The sequence below is a fragment of the Canis lupus genome, chromosome 21, assembly GCF_048164855.1.
Source record: "Canis lupus baileyi chromosome 21, mCanLup2.hap1, whole genome shotgun sequence".
NCBI lineage: Eukaryota > Metazoa > Chordata > Mammalia > Carnivora > Canidae > Canis > Canis lupus.
This window is the reverse complement of record NC_132858.1, coordinates 54,995,214-55,015,401: the sequence shown is the minus strand read 5'-3', so window position 1 is coordinate 55,015,401 and position 20,188 is coordinate 54,995,214. Positions and strand designations below refer to the sequence as shown.

The window sequence follows — 20,188 nt, the reverse complement described above, 5'->3', positions numbered from 1 at the left end:
AAATAACGACTTGAGAACCCCACTTTTAATAGTAACAACCAAACAAAAAATCAATACAGGGCTTGAACAAAACTATAAACCAATAGGACTCAAGAGCCATACATAGAAGCCTGCATCAAAGTAGCTAAATACATATTTTTATCAAATGTACACAGGACATTCTCCACTACAGACTACATTGCTGGGTGACAAAAAAAGAAGTTAATAAATTTTAAAAGATTGAAATCAATGAAGTATCTTTTCTGATCCCAACAGAATGAAGCTAAAAATAAGTAAATTAAGAACACTAGAAAATTCACAAATACCTGGAAATCAAACAGTATATTATTAATCAATGTATCAACTAATAAACACAAAGAAAATAAATACTATGAGATAAATAATAATGAAAACACAATATACCAAAAAGCTTATAGGGTGCAGCAAAATGAGTGCTAAGTGTGTTTATAATTCTAAACACATACATAAAAAAAGCAGCAGGATCTCAAATTAATAAACTCATTTAGCTTAAGGAACTAGGAAAAGTGGAACAAACTGAGCACAAAGCCAGCAGAATGAAGGAAATAATAAAGATGAAAGGTGAGGTAAATACATATATTATATATGTATACATATAATATATACAATAGAGAAATATCAACAAAAAAAAGTTGGTTCTTTTGAAAAGATGTGCAAAGTTGACCACTTCAGGTAGACTAAGATTAAATGAGAGAAGACTCAAGACACTAAAATCACAGTATTAGGGAATGCAGGAACATTACCACTGATTTTACACATTATATAAACTATATTATGAGTAACTGTATACCAATAAACCGAATAACCTAGATGAAACAGGCAAATTTCTAGAAGCACACATCCACTAAAAATGACACATAAATAAAAAATCCGAATATACATGTGACTATTAATATAGTGGGATCAGGGGGATCCCTGGGTGGCTCAGTGGTTTGGCGCCTGCCTTCAGCCCAGGGCATGATCCTGGAGACCCAGGGTGAAGTCCCACGTCAGGCTCCCTGCATGGAGCCTGCTTCTCCCTCTGCTTGTGTCTCTGCCAATCTCTTTCTGTGTGTCTCTCATGAATAAATAAATAAAATCTTAAAAAAAAAAAAAAAGATAGTGGATCGGTAATCAAAAACTTGCCCAGAAGGAATAGCCTAGCCTAGGATCATATGGCTTCACTGGTGAATTCTACCAAATTCAAAAAGTAACACAAAATTTTTTTTTCAAACTCATCCACAGTTTGTAGATGAGGGAAAACCTCCTAAATCTAATAAGGCTAGAATTACCCAGACGAAGACACTATAAGAAAAATATAGTTCAATATCCCTTATGAGTATAGATGCAAAAATCCTCAACAAAATAAAAGCAACCAAATTCAGCAACTTATTAAAGGATCATACACATGGCCAAGTTGGTTTTATTCCCAGAATGCAAGAATGACTCAACATATGAAAACTTGACCAATGTAATAATACACATTAGCAGAATAAAGGGAGAAAATAACCCAACACATGCTCATCTCAACAGATACAGAAAAACCATTTTCCCAATGTTGACACACATTCATGGCAAAGATAATCAACTATGGATAGAAGAAGAGTTCCTAACCATGTTGAAGGCCATATGTGAAAAACTCTTGGGTAACACCATGTTCAACAATGAAAGACTGAAGCTTCCCCAAGATCAAAATCAACAGAGACATCCACATTTGCCATTTATATTCAACATATAAATATGTATAATCTGATATGAAAAAGAAAAGCAAAGGAATCCAACTGAAACTGAAGAAGAAAATTATTTCTGTTCACAGGTGACATAATCTTATGACTCTAAAAAAAATTCCTAAGAATCTAATAAATTTAGCAAAGTTGCACATTAATACAAACAGTTGCATTTCTATAAATTAGCAATGAACAATTCAAGAGGAAATTTAAAAATAATTTACAATAGCATCAGAAAATATTCAGAAATAAATTTAAGTAAGGAGGTAGAAGACCTGTACACTGACAATTACACAACACTGCTGAAAGAAATCAAGTTAGATGTAAATAATAGGAAAGATATCTGTATTATTGGATTAGATGACTTAATACCATTAAGATAAAAATAGTAATACTACCCAAAGCAACCTATAGATTCAATGCAATCCCTATCAGATAAAATCCCAATTGCGTTTTCTCTCTGCCAAGAAAACTCAGTTCACAGATCTCTGCCATGACCTGCTTCTTATCACACAGGGCTCGACTCAAGAGTCACTTTTTGGGTGAAGTCTTCCTTGCAATCCAATTAAGGGAGGATTTTAGTGACATGAGGGACACAGGCCTTACTTTCAATGGCTTTGGGAAACAAACAAAGGTTGCAGAAGGGCAGGAGGGTGAGGGGATGGAGTGAACTGGGTGACGAGCACTAAGGAGGGCACCTGATGGGATAAGCACTGGGTGTTACACTCTATGTTGGCAAACTGAATTTAAATAAAAAGTTAAAAAATAAATAAATAAATAAATAAATAAATAAATAAATAAATAAATAGTTAAAAATAATAAAAAAATTAAAGTCCACTTTTTATTGTTCAGGAAGTGATGCTCAGAGTCCAATAAAAGTAGTTCCAACAAGTCTAATTACACCTCTATTGTGAGAAAGGTTAAGATAGGATGAACATCTTAATCTGAAATAAAATATACCAAAAATATCCGAGTCAAAATGCTCACTTTTTAAAAATCAGTTATCACATCCCTGTAAATTCATACAAGGAAATAACTCAAAAAATAAAAGCTAAATGTAATTGTAAATCACCTTTATTACAGTAGTAAAAATAGGAAATAATCTAAAGGTCAACATAAACAAAATGCTGAAAAATAATTTTTAGTTAGCCATTTTAAATAAATAAAACTAGTATGAAGGCAGCAGAGTAAAACAGAACTATGTTTATAACTGAATGGTTAACAGATAATAAGTCATAATAATCTCATTACCATTGAACAAAACACTTCTAATAGCTCCATTAAAATTATAAATTTATGAAGACAAAGATCAAGTGACACTAAACAGAAACGATAAGTTGGAACTATTAGAGGAAACACACAATTTTTTTTCCTTCACCTCTAACAATGGTGTTCAAGCTTCGGGGGAAAACTTAATATTTTTTCACATTTTATTATGAAATATAACCCATGGAGAGAGAAAAAAAGACATAACTGCACAACATGATGAAACCTGTCCAGAAACAGTGTAAGCCATCACATAGAAATCTGGCTTCCCCCCCAAATTCCTCCTCTGCCCCCTTCAGTCACGCTCCCTCCGTTCCTGCAGACGCCAGCACTCTTCTGTTGGGTGTACTAATTTCCTTGGATTGCATGAGAGTTTGGGCACTCACAAATGAATCTCTAAAACAGAGGTTAGCCCTGCCTGTTACGTGGATTCTGCGGCGGTCAGCTTCTTTCCCAGACCATGTTTATAAAATGGATCCACAGGATTGTGATCCCCGCTCATTCACCATCACTCCTGTAAAGCATTCCATTGTAGGAACAGATCACTGTTTATTCATACGTTTTACCATTAGTGGACATTTGGGCTGTCTCTGGTTTGGGGCTATTAGGAAACAGGCTGGGATGAAACTTCCTTCCATAAGAGCTGAATGCGAGTCACAGTGTGTGCACCGCAGTCACCGCCCCGCCACGCTGTGTTCCAAAGTGGCAGGACGTCCCCTGAGGCAGGCAGGCTGTGGGGCTCCGCACCCTCTCCAGCACCTAGTCAGTCAGGGCTGCTCACATCTGCCCATCTCAGAGTTGTGCAGTAGGATCTCATTCTGCCTTTACATTTCCCTGATGACAGAAAGTTTGAATATATTTTCAGGTATCCATTGATCATGTGGAATTACTCTTTTGTGAAGTACACTCGTTCAAATCTTTTCCCATTTTTAAAAATTGTTTTGACTTTTTTAATTTACATGTTCTGAGTACTAATCTTTTGTTGGTTATATCCACTACAAGTTTCTCATTTTGTGGATTATCTTTTCTCTCTCTGCACTGTCTTGATAAACAGAAATACTTAATTTAGTAGAAAAAATTATCACTCATTTTTTATTTAACTTAGGATTTTTGTGTTTTGGAAAATCTTTTTTTTAACATAAAGATATGATGATAATTTCCTACATGATATTCTAAAATATTTATAGTTTTTCTTCATGTATTTACATCTATAATACATCTGGAGGTGATTTTTTGACTGGGTCCAATTTCATTGTTCTTCTATATGGCTTGGCATTACCTCTCTGACAATTTTTGTTTTATGTATTTAAAACATATGTTATTTACTAAGTAATCACAAATTTAGCAGTATTTTATTATTATATCTACTTTGGTAGATTTATCCTTTTATCATCATGTAATGCTGTGTATGTGGTGAGACTTCTTGCCTTTGTGTTTTGTCAATATCAGCTTATTTTTTGGTTTTGGATTTAAAATTAAAACAAAGGTTGAGGGTTGCATGTCTTAGCAGAATAAATTTCAGAATCCAAAACATCTTATTAAAAACAACTGTACCTATTAAACAATTCACTTTCACTACATGAAGAACAAAGGTATACAGGACTTTATTAATAAAATCACTTTATTAATAAAATCATCTCAAGATGTTTGAATACTCTAACCTGTAATCTAATTACTTCTGACTGCTCACACAGACACTATATCACTATCAAAGAGCTCCTTGCTTGAGTCTTCCTAGAATTCCCAAAAGTGAATGTATAACAGCAAATCTTATGTATAAAGAAGGCAACAGAAATTAATGATATTGCATAAACTACTATTGAACTATACATTGGATTTGCAACAGTCAGTGAAAAGTAATGTTTCCCAGTAGAAGGAAAGTTCTCTTACCTAGATACTGCCTTTCCAAGGCTACTACCCAAGCACTTCCCCCAAGGTATTACCACACCAAAGCTAAGGGTACGGTAAGCATTTTACCAGGTATTGCCATGCCAATGCTGATACCCAGGAATCTCAAACTTCTACTTGTTTCAGCATCACCTAAAATGCCTATGACAGATGCAGATGTCTGCTTCACATACCTTGACTTATTTTTGAGAAAATCTTTAGGTAATTTTGATACACATCAGATTTTTAAAACCACTACCATAGTTTAAAGTGGAAAAAAAAGAAGGTGAAGTGGGATATTATGTCAAAAAATGTTATTTAACATACACGTGTTTTTCTGAGGTGATAAGAATAAAATGGAGAAAGATAAAAACAAGACATACGGAGTTTTACAGAAATAACAAAAACTATAGAAATTACCAAGAAAATCCTATTTCAGAATCTTTGTTTTAAAAAAATTTTATCAGAATACTCTAGCTGGTCTTTGGTTGTATTATCTTTGCAATATAATTTATGAAATTATGAGACATCTATAATTCCCAATTTAATTAGAATCCTTTTCAGTGCCAAAATGATTGACAAATCATGCATATAATAAATGCTAAATGTAAAACTAGAGAAGTAATTTAGAGTGAAAATTAATTTTAAATGCTAAGCAAATGAGAAATGAGGATGAGAACACAGGTGAAAATGTTAAGTCTCCACTAGTTAATATACAGTGTTCACCTGTCATCTATAAGTAAAACTCGCAGAAGACATCCAAAAGAGAAGAAAACACCACTGCTCACTTCACCAACTGCTAAAAAAGTATGTAATTTTGTCTCATGTAACAAACATTCATGCCCCAATCAATCTTCTTTGTTAAACATAAACTTGAAACATACAAGGTTTTATTTGCTGCTATCTAGTATTACATTTTATACTCAAAAGGATTTTAAGCTCATTTAAAATGTTAATTTTGTCTTACAACTAGTGTTATATTTTATACTGCCTTCCAAATCAAAGAATGATTTATTTTTTTTTTAATTTTTATTTATGTATGATAGTCTCACAGAGAGAGAGAGAGAGAGGCAGAGACACAGGCAGAGGGAGAAGCAGGCTCCATGCACCGGGAGCCCGACGTGGGACTCGATCCCGGGTCTCCAGGATCGCGCCCTGGGCCAAAGGCAGGCGCCAAACCGCTGCGCCACCCAGGGATCCCTCAAAGAATGATTTAAATGTCCTTTTGGGTAGTATATGCTCTTCAAAAATTTTGATGGCTTCATGTAAAATAGACAAAAACCACCATATATGACAGACACGTTAGACTGTGCTCCATTCAGAAAGCAAGCTCAGTCCTGCTTCATTTGTCTGACAGATGATAACAGTATAAAGGTTAATTCTAAATTAAAATATTTACTGTATGATGGCATGAGATGAAATTTAGCAAATCACTAGTTAATAAGTATACTGGGCAATGATAATGATCCCATAAAATTTTTAAAAAACATTGTATTTCTCGCCTCTATTCAAAGATGTGACTCATGCTGGCACGCTAAAGTTGAACTCTTCCACTGTGCTCTGTAAGCCCCGCCAAGGCCACAGCTCCTGTGCCACCAGTCCTCTCACCCGGTTACACAGAACTCCCCCAGAAATCTGCTGCTTCTTCCAGCTCTAGCTTGGAGAGTAAATGCTACCGCTGCATCTTCAAAGCCCCTCCAGTCTCACATCCTCCTGAAGGCAGGTGGTATCTCCATCACACCCCACCCACCTTTATCTCAGTCTCCTCCGTTATCTCCTCACTCTCTTCCCTCCTGCTTTTGTTCCCTAACTATTCCACAGATGTATCTCCCGTGTCTCTAAACTCTGTGGACAGAGGCCATATTTCTGGGAAAGCAAAATAGTAGGGAGAAAAATTTTTGAGATTTTTAAGTTTCACTACATACCCCCCATGGGGTCTGTTGTCAGGAATAAAATAACTGCTTAATGAACTGGATCAAACAGTACAACGTTTAACAAACCGAATGTTATAATTATGTGGTAAAATGAGGGAATCTGACAGCTACATTATTATCCAAATTTTATAAATGCAAAAAATTTTAGTAGTAAAAATTTTTGTGCTTCTCACGGGTTCAGTTCTATTATTTCACTTGAAAGAGCTATGTTTAATTATTCCAAAATCCTTGGAATTCATGAGATGCAAACATTTAAACTTTTTCATTTATCTTAGGTCTTTATTAAGGGAAAATATAAATGCATTTACTAGACAGCTAAACTATCAGGTTCTGGTTTCACTGTTTGGTTTTCCAGGCTTTCTTCATCATTTCTGTGATAAAGTGATATACATAATCACAGATCATCAAAACAGCTACAAAGCTGGCATATGTTATAGTGTTTTGTTTGTGAAATCCGTGTCCTATTTCCTAAGATAACTTTCCAAGTACATTTTGTCAACTTCATATCCTTTAAGGAAAACTAAGCCAGAAAAAAAAAAAAAACTAAAAGTAAAATCTAGCAGATTAAATACACAAAGCAAAAGGAACATTTAGTGCTCTATTATAGGAAAAAGATTTTGATCTGACTCGAGCTCGCAGAAAAGAGAAAAAAAGAGAGAAGACCAAATGATAATGGTACTAATTTATTGATGTTGATATATGCAAGCCTTTTAAAACTGAAGATTAACTGCCTCACTCAACTTTTGAATATAAAAATTTGAAAATGTGGAATCCATGAATTAACTCATCCTAAATAGCCTCTGTAGAACTTTCTTCAATAATAAGAAAAAGACAGATGAAAGCCAGAGAGTGGCTCATTAGAGCTAGGATCAAGTCAGAAAAAAACAACTAGTAATAAAACACTCCACATACTTAAATTTTAAAAAAGGTAAAAATATACCTAGTCTAGACTACACAAATGTAAACGCAACCATAACTGATTCCAAACAATATGTCACTCAGCTCCTGTTAGGGTAAGTAGCTCTGACTCTATTCTTTGCTTTTCCTTCCAGGCCACTGCCTAACACTTCCAACCAACCCCTTTAGCATAAATATTAATACAAAGGCTGAAATTAAGCCAGCTTTTCTTCTTTCAGATCTTCAGATTCACATAGTCTTTTCAAATACTGCTTCGAATGAGCTAAAGGAATATCTATATGACAGTAAGAATAAATAATAGGCATTCGTTTAGGCATTATAAAGTGAGTTCATAAGTATAAACCATGAAATTATAGTTCATTACATACCACAGCATTCAGGACATCTTGGATGTTTCAGGGTATTCATTCCATACCCTGGAAAGCAGCGATTAATCCAAACCATTTGGAGAGTACCTTCAATATAGTATATTTCAGGCAATGGCTCTGAACGTCTGCCTAGAACTTCTACTTGTTGATTAAAAAATCTCTCTATAAGATTTTTAGCCTAAAATTGAAATACAACATGAGAAAATTATCAGAAATAAATGTAATTTTAGAACAAATAAGGGTGCTTATGTACTTAGAAGCACTGAAAACAAATTCTTGAGGTCCTTTATCCTATATTCATAGGACATAAATAACACATGTGAAAATTAAAAGATGTCACCTATAAACATCAAATTTCCAAATGTACTTCAAATACAACACAAAGAAATCATTCAGATATATAACCAACATTTTGGTCTCTTTAGATTTTGAATAATATATGGATGGGCATATGAGAAAAATCAAAACAGCTTTTTGAAATGAAACCTCTCCAAGAAATGTACTCCAACAATTAATGTGATTTTTAAAAAACATGTACTTTAAGTATCTTTAAAAAGCATACATACCCTTTCAAAAGAAATACCCTCTGTTCTTTCCACAAAGAGAAATTAGGTTTAAAAACAGGAAATACAGCAAATGTTAAAATTTCCAAAATTAAATTTATAAAATAATTATGGCATCACTCTGATCTATAATTACCTTTATGCTTGTAATAATTATTCTGGGCTGAACCTGAAAATTAACAAGAGGCTTATGATTTTCAGTGTTAAAGCATGAGATAGGTCCACGAGTTGAAACCTTCTACAAGCCAGTTAATTCTCCTCCATTTTACCCTTCTAACTTCTAATGCAGTCAGAAGCAAATGGACTCATGCCAATCTATAACGAATGAAGGTGGCTACAACATACTGATTTCTTCAAATGTCTTACAAATTACATTCCTTGCATGACGATTGTAACTGTACAAATGTTATGCAATATATTGCATTTAAAGTAAATATACAACATTTATTCTATTAGTCAACTACTCACCAACTTTTTATAGTTTAAATGGTTTGCTTTTGATAAATTTTGGTAAATTTGTTGCTATTTATTTGATCAAAAACAAAAAAAATTTGGTTAAGAAAGTACTTAAAAACTAATTTGATATAAATATGCTATCCAATTAACTATATTTAAATGCCAGGCCATAATTAAAAGTTTCAAGAGACACAATCATAATCACTCAGCTTCCTAATACTACTTCCCCTACCCCCACCCCCCCCAAAAAAAATCAATGATGCTAGATATGGGAAAAACTGATAGGAACAAAAATGATCACATAAACAGTTTGCTATTTCTTATGCTCCCTCTAAAAAGAATAAAGATAGATATCTTCTTTGACAAAAATAAAAAGAAAGCAAAAGACTGCTAAATCATTAATTAAATGTTTTCTATTAAGTATGTTTATGGTTGACATGGAATTATTTATACCAATGGGTGAAATTGACAAATTCTCTGAGTTGGGTAAGAATTATGGATTTTTTTTAGAATTATGGATTCTTTTAAAAATTTTTATTTATTTATGATAGTCACACAGAGAGAGAGAGAGGCAGAGACATAGGCAGAGGGAGAAGCAGGCTCCATGCACTGAGAGCCCAATGTAGGATTCGATCCCAGGTCTCCAGGATCGTGCCCTGGGCCAAAGGCAGGCGCTAAACTGCTGCGCCACCCAGGGATCCCTAGAATTATGGATTTTAATGTAAAACATTTTCAACCAAATTGGATAGTATAAGAACAAATCATACTTCTAGAAACTCTCCACTAATTATCTGGTCTCAGATATGAAGAATTAATCTGACTGAATAAATATCAGAGTTCCTAGTCCATGCTACTCCTCCCCTCACAATCCCCCAAAAAACTAAAATATGATTAAGCATCTATGGAAGGAATATATTCTACAATGACTGGATAAATTAATTAGAGGACTAGAACAAGAAACCATTACTATTTCAATAATGAGCAGTCTATAAAATATCTGAATTCCATAAAAGAGATGTTGAATAGCTTATTTTAAATACCACAATCTGCTCCACTGACCATGCCAAATTAGGTAGTGAGTAAAGGTGCCTGGAAAGGCTTTAATATCCACTCCACATTAGTCCAGCAAGCCTAGAAAGCAGTAACTACCTAACATCATGGGAGTTCCACAACAGGCAACACAGCACACATTACATAAGACCCAAGTCCAACTAGAGCTCTACTATCCACTAGGAAGAGCTACTATCTACCAGGCGTTACAGATAGTACACTCATAAGTTAGAATCCTCTAGAAATTTTAAGTTACACCTATATTTGGAAATCTCTGTGGAAAATAACTATGGTCTTCAAATGGGGATGGAATTAAGAAACAAAGGAGATAGAAGCTTAAAGGTATCTTGGATGAAATGGAAAGAACTGTGAGTTTGCATAGGAAAGACCAGTGATACTGGTGGTCAGCGAGCAAGTGACAGAAAGGATGTCATGTCTCCTAAGACAAGGTCCCAAAGGAGAACTATAAAAAATTATTGAACAGAAACACAAAGCTGTCCATTTTGTGGTGGGAACACTGTAACATGGATGCTGTACACATATGCTAGTGAACTGGGCACAGAACTATGAGATAAAGTTCAGTTTCTTGCTTTCTTCTTTCTTTCTTTCTTTCTTTCTTTCTTTCTTTCTTTCTTTCTTTCTCGCTCTCTCTCTCTCTTTCTTTCTTTCTTTCTCTTTCTTTCTTTTTTTTTGATAAAGTTCAATTTCAAAGCAGAACCAAAGGCAAAAGAAAGAAAATAAAAACTTATGTAACAGTTAGATTTTATGAAAGTTGGAATCCTTTCCAGAGATACATACTGAATTCCAGCGCATAGAACAGAATAATTTAACTTTGCAGTGTGGAGATGACTTAATCCTGAAGCAAAAGACAAAAGAGAGTCTACTCTTCACTCAGCAATGTCACTGCAGTGGTCGTGGTTCCAGAACAACTGAAACTTGCACAAGAAAAACTAGGCTCTTAAGAACTGAAGGCAAACTGTAATTTGTTTTGAAATTATTAGGGATTTAAACAGTTATATTTAAAAATTTTAAAGTAGCATATTTCTAATTGCCCACAGGCAATGGGAGTATGAAAATGACATTTAAAAATACAGGAAGGTTTCCATTTCCAAACATACAGATTAGTAGATATCCTGAAAAATCCTCCTGCTACAAATCATCTCACTGAACATAAGAGGACAAAGACCTTGTTTCTACATTTCAACAGTGAGAGAGAATGAAAAGAGAAAGGAAGGAAGAGACAGAGAGAGAGAGACAGGGAGGCTAAAAATGAGGAGACAATTGCAAATGTAATTGTAGCCAAATTCCTGATTGATTTCACATCAATCCAAGCATTCCAGAATGTTCTAACTTAGCAGCCTACAGAGATAAGGGGAATAAGAAAAAAACTCTAAGTAAAAAAAATGAACCAAGAAAATAATTTAGTCACAAAGGGAAAATAACAAGAAAGCTTCTCTATCAAAAGCTGGGGAATAAAAGGAGCTGGAAGGGGAAGAGGGAGTGGAAGGATGGGGATAGCAAAACCTCCTCTGTAAATTCCTACACGATGGTTGACCTTTAAGAGGGAGGACAATGGTACCTGTACCCACTGGCCCTAAATCTAAGTGCACTGCTTTAGGGAAAAGAGAAAAGTAACCATTAGCATAGCTGGTGTGACCCTATAGACTATAATAGAAGGAGCAAAATCATAAAATACCTCCTCCTTTAGAAGGGAGGGAAAAAAGTGGAGCTGGCACACAAAGCCCGGACATTTCAGAGCACTGTTACAGAGAAAAGGACTGAGTTGCTCTTAACACTTGCTGTGATTCTCAGCACCCAGCATGGATCTATGGAATTGAAAGAAGGAATACAATTCTAAGACATTCCCCCAGGATAGAATTAGAGGAATTAAGCAGGCGCATCCACAGAAAAGGTTTGAGAGACTCCCCGTCTGATCCCACAAAATCTCTAGTCTGGTCATTCCCTTCTAGAGCAAGACCATAAAGATTGGAAGAAGTGACAATTTCTTTAAATGTGCAGGCACCAACCATGGCTACTATCATCAAAGAAATCAGGGAAATATGACACCAAAAAAACTCCAATAGCAAACTATAAAGATATAAATATCTATGAATTGCCTAACAAATAATTTAAAATAATCTTAAGGAAGCTCAGTAAGCTACAAGAAAACACAGAGGTAATAAATGAAATCAGAAAAATAATACATGAACAAAATGAAAAAAAGTTCAACAAAGCAACAAAAAACAATAAAAAAGGACCAAACAGAAATTCTGGTATGAAGAATATAATGATTGAACTAAAAAATTCAATGGAGAGCTTGAAAGGCAGACTCAATCAAGCAGAAAGGGAATCCATGAACTCAAAGACAGATCATTTGAAATTATCCAATCAGACAAAAGGGGGTAAAAAAAAAGAGTGAAGAACCTCTACAGGACTTATCTGACATCAACTAAGTCAACAATATGCATTATAGAGGTCCCATAAGTATAAGAGAAAGACAAACAAATAGAAAGCTAATTTAAGTGAATAATACCAAAGAACTTCCTAAACCTGGGAAAAGAGACAGACATCCAGACTGATGAAACTTTAAGAATCCCAAATGAGTGCACAAAGGGGACTACCAAGGACACCAAGAAACGTTATAACTAAATTGTCAAAATTCACAAATACTGAATTATGAAAGCAGCTGGAGAAAAAGAACCAATCAAACAAAAGGTACCCCTCCCCCCCCGCCCTATGATACTATCAGTAGATTTCTCAGTAGAAACCTTGCAGGCCAGAAAAGTGTGTAATAATTCACTCAAAGTGCAGAATGAAAAAGAAACTACCAGTCAAGAATACTATACCCATCAAAACTTCCCTTTAAAAATAAAGGAGCCCCCGGGTGGCTCAGTAGGTTAAACATCTGCCTTCAGCTCAGGTCATGATCTGTAGGCCCTGGGATCCAGTACTGCATCAGGCTTCCTGCTCAGTGGGGAGCCTGCTTCTCCCTCTCTCTCTGACCCTCCTCACTGCTTGCTCTCTCTCTCTCAAATAAATAAATAAAATCTTTAAAAAAATGAAGGAGATTAAAAAAAAAATGAAGGAGAGATGAGAATTTTCCCAGGCAAACAAAAACTGAAGAAGTTCAATACCATCAGAAGTCCCAAAATCTGAGTAGAACACTGCCTCACAAGAAGTGTTAACCAGAGTTCACCAAAATGAAATAAAAGGATGCTAAATAGCAACATTTAAAAAAAAAATGAAATATAGAGATGCCTGGGTGGCCCAATTGGTTAAGCATCCAACTCTTGATTTTGGCTCAGGTTATAATCTCACAGTCATGGGATCAAGCTCCACACTGGGGTCCATGCTCAGCATATAGTGTGCTTAAAAATTCTCTCTCTCCCTCTGCCCGTCTCCCCTACATTCTCATGTCCTCTCTCTCTAAAATAAAAAAATCTTTTAAAAGATGAAAGTATAAGCCTCACTGGTAAATGTAAATATATGTGAAAATACAAAATAATGTAGTACTATAAGGGTGACACAAAAATTAAAGCTAGTATAAAAGTTAAAGACATAAGTATCAAGAATAAATGTAACTACAAAAATCTGTTAATAGAAGCACAATAGAAAAGACAGGAATTGTGACATCAATAACAAAGTGTGTGTGTGGGGGGATAAAATATAGATTTCTCATATGGAGTTAAGTTATCTGCTTAAAATAGACTGTTACAGGCTCAATCGGTTAAGCATCTGCCTTTGGCTCAGACATCCCTGCTCTGCAGGGAGCCTATTTCTCCCTCTCCCTCAGCCTGCTGCTCTCCCTGCTTGTGCTCTCTCTCTGTCAAATAGATAAAATCTTTTTAAAAATTGACTGTTATAAATATTAGATTTAAATATATGCTTCATGATAGCCACAAAGAAAATATCTACAGAAAGGAATCAAAGAATTATCAATACAAAAAAAATCATCAAACAAAGGAAGACAGCACCAGAGGAAAAGAGTAATGAACTATACAGTAGACAAAAAACCATTAACAAACTGGAAAGAGTAAGCTCTTACATAACAATAATCACTTTAAGTGCAAAAAGATTAACACCTCCTAGTCAAAAAACACAGAGTGGCTTAATGGATAAAACAAGAGCCAACTCTATGCTGTGTACAAGAAAGTGACTTTAGATTTAAGGAAACTCATAGGCTAGAAGTATAGGATGAAAAAAGATCTGCAGATGAAAACCAGATAGACCATGTTCTGGACCATCTAACAAAGCTCAACAAATTTAAAGGAATCGAAATCAATGACATCCTCTGGGTAAATACCTAGTAGTGCAATTGCTGGATCATGGGTAGTTCTATTTTTAACTTTTTGAGGAAACTACGTAGTGTTTTCCACAATGGCTATACCAGTTCACATTCCCACCAAGAGTGCAAGAGTGTTCCTCTTTCTCCACAACTTTGCCAACACCTGCTGTTTCCCATGTTAATTGTGTTGACTCTGACAGGTGTGAGATATCTCATTGCAGTTTGATTTGCACTTCCTTGATGAGTGACGTTGAGCATCTTCTCAAGTGTTTTGTTCACCATCTGTAGTCTTCTTATTTACAAAAATGTCTATCCTTGTCTTCTGCCCATTTTTTAAACCAGATTGTTTTTTGGGTGTTGAATTTTATAAGCTTTTTATATATTTTATAAGTTTTTTTATGTACTTTTGGATACTAACCCTTTATCAAATCTGTAATTTGTGAATATATCTTCTCCCATTCTGTGGGTTGCCTTTTAGTTTTGCTGGTGTTTCCTCCACTGTGAAAAAGCTTTTTTGTTTTTGTTTGATGAAGTCCCAACAGATCACTTTTGCTTTGGTTTCCCTTACCTTGGAGACATACCTAGTAAGAGGCTGCTACGGCCAATGTCAAAGAGACTACAGCCTGTTTTCTCCTCTGGGATTTTAAAATGGTCTCTCCTGTCTCACATCTAGGTCTTTCATTCATTTTGAATTTATTTTTGTGTGTGATGTAATAAAATGGTCCAGTTTCATTCTTTTGCAGGTTGCTGTTCAGTTTTCCCAACACTGTTTGTTGAAGAGACTGTCTTTTTTTTTTTTCCATTGGATAGTCTTTCCTGCTTTGTTGAATGTTAATTGACCACATAGCTGTAAGTCCCTTTCTGATCTTTCTATTCTGTTCCATTGATCTATGTGTCTGTTTTTATGTCAGAACCACAGATCTTGATCATTATAGCTTTCTAATATAAGTCCAGAATTGTGATGCCTGCAACCTAGCTTAGCTTTGGCTATCTGGGGAGTTTTGCAGTTCCATACAAATCTCAGGATTGTTTTTTCTAGCTTTGTGAAAAACTCTGGTGGCATTTTGATAGGGATTACACTAAATGTGTAGATTACTTTTGGTAATATAGGTATCTTAACAATATTTGTTCCTCCAATCCATGAGCATGGAATGTTTTTTCATTTATGTAGTCTCCAATTTCTTTGATCAGGGTTTTTTTATCTTATTTTTCTTAAATTCAATTAACATATAGTGTGTATCATTAGTGTCAGATGTGGAGTTTAGTGATTCATCTGCTGCATGTAACACCCAGTGCTCATCCCATCACATGCCCTCCTTAATGCCCATGACTCAGTTACCCCATCTTTCCACTCTCTTCTACTCTAACAACTCTCAGTTTGTTTCCAGAGTATCCCCTCTCTGATTTTATCTTATTTTATTTTTCCCTTCCTTTCCACTACAATCCTGTTTTGTTTCTTAACTTCCACATATGATAATTGTCTTTCTCTGACTGACTTATTCCACTTAGAATAATATCCTATAGTTCCATCCACATCATTGTAAATGGTAAGATCTCATCCTTTTGATGACTGAGTAATATTCCATTGTGTATATACCAAGTCTCCTTTACGTATTTATCAGTCAATGGACATCTGGGCTCTTTCCATAGTTTGGCTATTGTGGACACTGCTGCTATAAACATTGGGGTACAGGTACCATTTCTGATCAATAAATTAGTATCTTTGGAGTTAATACCTAGTAGTACAATTGCAGGATCATAGCACAGCTCTGTTTTCAACTTTTTAAGGAATTTCCATACTGTTTTCAAGAGTGGCTGTATCAGCTTGCATTCTCACCAATAGTGTTTTATAATTTTCAGAGTACAGATCTTTTACCTCTTTGGTTAGGTTTATTCCTAGGTTACGGGAGCAATTAGAAATGGGATTGATTCCTTGATTTCTATTTCTGCTGCTTCATTATTGGTGTATTGAAATGCAAGAGATTTCTGTATGTTGATTTTGTACCCTGTGACTTTACTGAATTTGTGTATCAGTTTTAGCAACTTTTTGGTGGAGTCTTCTGGGTTTTCTCTAAAACAAAGGAGTGGGGGATCCCTGGGTGGCGCAGTGGTTTAGCGCCTGCCTTTGGCCCAGGGCGCGATCCTGGAGACCCGGGATCGAATCCCACGTCAGGCTCCCGGTGCATGGAGCCTGCTTCTCCCTCTGCCTGTGTCTCTGCCTCTCTCTCTCTCTCTCTCTCTCTCTCTCTGTGACTATCATAAATAAATAAAAATTAAAAAAAAATCTTTAAAAAAAAATAAAACAAAGGAGTGGAAGGGATAGATACAAGCCAAGATACAGGCTCTTAATTACAGAGAACACACTGATGGTCACTAGAGGGGAGGTGGGGGGGGGGGTGGGGGAACCAGGTGAGGGGAATCAGGAGTGTACTCATTATGATGAGCACCAGGTGATGTACAGAAGTGTTGCATCACTAAATTCTACACCTGAAACTAATATTACACTCTATGTAAACTGAAATTTAAATAAAAACTTAGAAAAATAAAATCAATGACATATGAAAATATGAGATGGATCTAAAGCAAAGCTGAGTGGAAATTTACAGAACAAATTTTTATATTAGGAAAGAAAAAAATATAAAACCAAAGTTCCAATAACCAAAGTTCCTACCTCAGGAAACTAAAAAGAACCAGAAGACAAAAAAGGAAGCAAATGGGGGAAAAAAGGAAATGATAAGATGGAAGTAAAATTTAATGGAATTGAAAATAAGAAAATAATAAAGTCAATGTCACACAAAGTTAGTTCTTCATAAAGATCAATAAAGTTAATAAATTCTAGCAAGAGTGGAAAAAATAACACAGAAGACCAAACAGAAGGATTAGCAATAAAATGGGAATATTACTCACAGGCACTGAAAGTAACAGAAAACTCCACATGACTTTATGCTCAGGCATATGACAACTCAGAAATGGACCAATTCTTCAAACACCACCAAATATAAAAATTCAACAATAAAAACAAGTATCTAAATAGTTCTATAACTATTAAAGTAATTAAATATGTAAGAAAAAAGCTCCCTAAATAGAAATCCCCAGGTTTCTTAAGAAAATTCTACCAAATGTTCAAAAATCAATCCTGAATAAAATCTCTTTAGGAAACAAACTTCCCACTTCATTTTGTGAAGCTAGTATTACCTAAGTACTAAAACCAGACAGAGTCTGTATCAAAGAAAAGCTATGGACTAATATCTCTCATGAACTCAATATAATATGAACGAATTAAATCCAACCATGTCTAAAATGTTATGCAGCATGACCATGTAGGATTTATTCTGGGTAGGCAAGCAAGGGTTGCTTCAATATTCTAAAACCAATTAACATAACCCACATATCCACAAGTAAAAAAAGAAAAATCCTATGATCTCAACAATTAACTCAGAAAAGCCCTGGACAACACACAATACTTATTGTTAATAAAATCTCACCAAAATAAGATCGTAAGGGAGTTTCATCAGATTTATTTACCAAAAGCATCTACAAAAAACCTACAGCAAACATAATACTTCATGTTAAAAGGATAAATGCTTTCTCCATAAGCTCAAAAAAAGGGAGGGGGGAAGAAAGTCTATTCTTACTACTCATATTGAACACAGCACTGGATGTTTTAGGCACTTGAATAAGTAAAAAAATCAGTAATGAGCCAGAAAAAAAAAAAAGAACATTGGAAAGGAAAAAATAAAACTGCCTCAATTTGGAAATGACAAGACTGTCAGCCAAGAAAATCCCAAGGAATATAAAATACTCCACAAATATTAAAAAAAAAACCTCCTAGAGCTAATATTTAAGTTCAGCAAGTACCTCAGAAACAAGATGAACACATGCTGATAAAATGCATTACCACACACTGACAATGAGCATACAGAAACCAAAATTAAAACACAGTATTTCTTAAGGTTGTTTCATAGAAAAGGAAACAGTATAAACTTACTAAAACGTATAGGTTATGTATGCTACAAATTACAAAAAAAAAGATGATAAAAAAATCACAGAAGATCTAAAAACATGTAGAGGCATATATATGTTCATAGATTGGAAGAACGAACATAGTAAAAGTGTAAAAGTTATTCCCAAATTTATACAGAGGCATACCTCAGATATATTGTGTGTTTGGTTCCAAAGACCACTACAGTAAAGCCAATATCAAAATAAAGCGACTCACGTGAATTTTTGGGTTTCCCCAGACATACAAAAAAAATTATATCTACACTATATTGTAGTCTATTAAGTGTGCAACGGCAGTATGTCTAAACAAAACACTGTATATATCTTTTTTTTTATAAGGTTCTTTTTTTTTTTTTTTAAGACTCCATTTACTCATGAGAGACAGAGTGAGAGAGAGGCAGAGACACAGGCAGAGGGAGAAGCAGGCTCCATGCAGGGAGCCCGATGTGGGACTCGATCCCAGGTCTCCAGGATCCGGCCCCGGGGTGGAGGCCACGCAAAACTGCTGAGCCACCGGGGCTGCCCAACACTGTATATATCTTAACTAAAAAATACTTTTGCTAAAAATTGCCAGCAATCATCTGAGCTAAGAGGAAGTCATCTCTTTTTGTTGGTCGAGGGTCTACCTTGATGTTGACAGCTGCTGACTGACCAGGGTGGTGGTGGCTGAATGATGGCAACCATGGCCATTTTCTTAAATGATGCATTTAAGAATTTTGCTACATCAATTGACACTTGTTTTCAAGAATGATCTTTCTGTAGCCTGTAATGCTGTATGATAGCATTTTATCCACAGAACTTCTTTCAAAGTTCCAATCAATCCTCTCAAATTCCGTCACTACCACTTTATCAGCTAGGCTTCCTCAATATTCTAAATCCATGGTTGTCACTTCAACCACCTTGACAGCAATTTCACCAGGATCAGGTTCCATCTCAAGAAACCACTTTCTTTGCTCATCCATAAGAAGCAAGTCCTCATCTGTTCAAGTTTTATGCTGAGATTCCAGCTCAGTCCCATCTCCAGTTCCAATTCTCTGGCTGTTTCCACCACACCTGCAGTAACTTCCTCCACTGAAGTCTGGAACCTTCAATTTGTAAAAAAAATGCAATAACTGTGAAGCTCAATAAAGCAAGGCACAGTAAAACAAGGTATGCCTGTGCAGGATTGATTAACATAATTCCTACCAACATCCCAAAGGTTTTCTTAGACATACACAAAACTCTGTTAAAATTTATTTAATGATACACAGATTCTAAAATAGATAAAACAATTTTGCTAATACAGGAATACAATGGGATGAATAACTGCCCATCATTAAGGCCACAGTAGTTAGACAGTGAGGTATTGAGAAAAACATAAACACAAAGAAGGGAAAAGAATAAAGAACCCAGAAATAAAAAAAAAAAGAACCCAGAAATAGAGCCACACAAATATTCTTAACTATAGTTTAACAAAGGAACAAAAGCTATTTAGTGGAGAAAGGACAGCATTTTTAACAAAGGATGCTGGAGAAATGTGACATCCACAGGCAAAACAATAACAAAAATAGCCTTGCACCAAATCTCATACATAAAGCAAAAACTAACTCAAAATGATTTGTAATGTAAAAAAATGTAAAAAAAATTTTTTGAGAGGAAAATCTTCAAAATGTAGATATACAAAGAGTTCTCAGATGTGACCCAAAAAAGCACAACCCATAAAGGAAAAATGGATACAATTGACTTCATAGATATT

The 20,188-nt window shown here is 35.1% G+C and overlaps 1 protein-coding gene across 7 annotated transcripts in view; it reads right to left on the bottom strand.

Annotated features, from left to right (window-relative positions):
• The window catches only part of ZPBP (zona pellucida binding protein), an 88,136-nt gene that overhangs the window by 28,340 nt on the left and 39,608 nt on the right, over nt 1-20,188 (bottom strand). For 4 of the 7 annotated variants that reach the window (XR_012014387.1, XR_012014388.1, XM_072791768.1 and 1 more), the window contains exons 7-8: nt 8,797-8,829; nt 8,098-8,275 (exon numbers count right to left, since the gene is read on the bottom strand). Coding sequence is in view for 5 of the 7 variants with exons in the window: in XM_072791768.1 (XP_072647869.1) it covers nt 8,098-8,275; nt 8,797-8,829 (211 nt within the window). In the remaining 2 variants the exon portion in view is untranslated. Of the gene's footprint in view, nt 1-2,547; nt 3,825-8,097; nt 8,276-8,796; nt 8,830-15,201; nt 19,539-20,188 lie in introns of those variants that run through there. The other 3 variants (XM_072791769.1, XM_072791770.1, XM_072791771.1) reach the window with 3 other exon arrangements.